Source organism: Gavialis gangeticus, unplaced genomic scaffold (assembly GCF_001723915.1).
Source record: "Gavialis gangeticus isolate Ggan-Ray unplaced genomic scaffold, GavGan_comp1, whole genome shotgun sequence".
In the NCBI taxonomy this organism is placed as follows: domain Eukaryota; kingdom Metazoa; phylum Chordata; order Crocodylia; family Gavialidae; genus Gavialis; species Gavialis gangeticus.
Genome location: NW_017729009.1, coordinates 7,920,405 through 7,922,807, shown reverse-complemented (window position 1 = coordinate 7,922,807; position 2,403 = coordinate 7,920,405). Strand labels below are relative to the sequence as shown.

Genomic DNA, 2,403 nt, shown 5'->3' with positions numbered 1-2,403 from the left:
GAAAGCAACATTAGAATTATTTTTGCCTTATCTTTCCTCCCCAAAAGTAAAATATTACTAATACAATAATCATGAAAGCTATTTACCAAGTTATCTGTGGAGGAAACAGATTGTCTGTCATCTGGAATTCCGTTTGTTTGTACATTTTCATTGCTACAACCAGAATGGGCAAGATCCACAGCTTCTGATTCTGATGAGGCCCTGAGTGTTTCAGATACAACGTGCTTCTCCTCAGCCACTTAAAAAACACCCCCCCCCAGAAAAACAAGGTAAATACTTGTGATAATAAGTTACGTTCCATATCAATCCTGTATGAGTAGATGCTTTGTGTGTACAAGTGACACTCCCGTTGCTGATGCAGAGAGCAGCACTAATAGCTTAGGGACTCTGTCTTAGCCTTAGCCAGAGGAGGATTATAGTAATGCACTAAAAGCTAGTGTGTAGGAGGGTGCTGAGTGTTTCTACTTAAGGCTCAGTAGGTGCCCTTGACGAGACATGTAGTTTTTAAGACAGCAGAGAAAACACACTAAACAAACAGCTATACAACTGCTTGGGAAACGTTCTTCCCAAATAAAAGATTTTACCTTTAACAGCTGATGTGACCACATCCTCCAAGATGTCTTTAATCACTTCCTGTCCTCCTTCAGTTGTTTCTTCTGATACCAAGAAGAAAAAAAAAAAAATGGTGGGGGAGGGGAGAAGGAGGGATGGGCAGGAGGGGAGACAGAAGGGTTAAGAATACTGCAAGTTTAAATCTATTTTAAAAGGCCTTTTTAAACATATATAAAAATACATACATGCATGAGATACTCTACATTAGGAAATGGTATATTTTAATTACTGCAGTAAAATATTAATGCTATGCTTCAATTGTTAAAAATTACACTATTTTACATATTATGCCAAAAACCCTACTTAAACAGGACATGAAGAGTGCCAAGCCAAGCACACAAAAAGTTAGGAAATCCCAAAAGTAAAAGCTGCCTGTGGAACCTTAGTGTGTATTCACTAGGGTCCAGGCTATACAAAAACATCACATACAATTTCTTCCAAGAGGGCCAACGCCAAGCTTAGTGTTGACGTTTCCAAATAACAGAGCTCACCTTTCCATTTTCCTTCCCACTCACCCAACGCCTGAATATCAAAAGGGCACAGTCAGTGCAAATCTTACATATACAAACGTCATTATTTTACTATAAAATATAACACTGGATTTGTTGGTAAATGGTTTTAATCTGGTAGAGAATGTTTTTGAGTTCCAAGGAAGATGCATCTCATTTACTAATGAGTTTAAAAAGGTACTGCAGTCAATGGCAGGGTCCTGGAATATTTGGCTGGGCAACTAAAATGTGACAACACTCATACACACAGAAAACTAAAACCCCATTTCAATAACTTGACTGCCACAATCACTCTTTTGACAAAGAAATTAAAGCAACATAGGCCTGGGTTACAAGGAAGGGCAAAAGATGGAAGAACTCATTGTCAAAAAGAGTCAGCAGAGACAGTATGATCTTATTTACCAGATACTGAAGAAGTCTGATCTTTCGCTGGCTTCTGGTCTCCATTTTCTGTACTCTCAGGCTCCCCATTAGTTAAATCTCCTTTTGCCGGGGTAGAAAGCATCATTTCCTGTTGGTTGTGCTTTAGTCTACTAATCTTTGGAGACTCTGCTACAGTTTGAATCACAGGTGATTGGGATTTTTGTTGATTTGTTTTTTCTAATTCTCTGGCTTCTTGTATCTAAAAAACCAGCATAATAGAAATTCTCTCTAAGATGCAACATGATAAAGCAGAGACTTAATGTAACTAAAGGATCAAACAAGGATATACACCATGAAAAGTATACCAAGTGTCTCAAATTCAGGAGGACAATTAGCTGATTAAAGTTAACACTAATTCTTTCTGCTCTAGTTGTAAGCTTATAGCATCTCTCAATTTGTTTATGCAGAATGAAGTGGAAGACAGAGGGTCACATCCTGTTATCAGGAACATACTTCAAACCTGATTGAAGCGTGTGGCTTTCAACATGATTAAGTGCAAAATCTGGACTCAGTGCTCTTCACTATTAAAGCCAGAGGTATTCAATTATGGTAGCACAAAAAGTAGAATAGTCTGGCTCCTTTTCCATGGCACCAACATTAGAGAAGACAGATCAGTAAAAAGGTAATAGCTACGTACAGCCTGATTTTCCATCCGTGTGAAAATAACGTTCAACATCTGAGTAAGGGTAGCCTTGGCAGTAGTTTGATTAATGAGATTTTTGCTGGCCAGATAGATGTTGTAACAGGTTCTAACAGTCTGAAGGATTGTTCCTTCATGAATTTCTATATATGGAGAAGTTACAGCAGTAAGCAGAGCCTGAAAAAAAAAAAAAAAAAAAAAAAAAAAAAAAAAAAAAAA

The 2,403-nt window shown here is 37.6% G+C and overlaps 1 protein-coding gene across 4 annotated transcripts in view; it reads right to left on the bottom strand.

Annotated features, from left to right (window-relative positions):
• The window catches only part of ARFGEF2 (ADP ribosylation factor guanine nucleotide exchange factor 2), a 69,071-nt gene that overhangs the window by 46,705 nt on the left and 19,963 nt on the right, over nt 1–2,403 (bottom strand). For all 4 annotated transcript variants that reach the window (XM_019509889.1, XM_019509887.1, XM_019509886.1 and 1 more), the window contains exons 5-8: nt 2,182–2,361; nt 1,524–1,743; nt 585–656; nt 87–238 (exon numbers count right to left, since the gene is read on the bottom strand). In XM_019509889.1, coding sequence (XP_019365434.1) covers nt 87–238; nt 585–656; nt 1,524–1,743; nt 2,182–2,361 — 624 coding nt within the window. The remainder of the gene's footprint in view (nt 1–86; nt 239–584; nt 657–1,523; nt 1,744–2,181; nt 2,362–2,403) is intronic.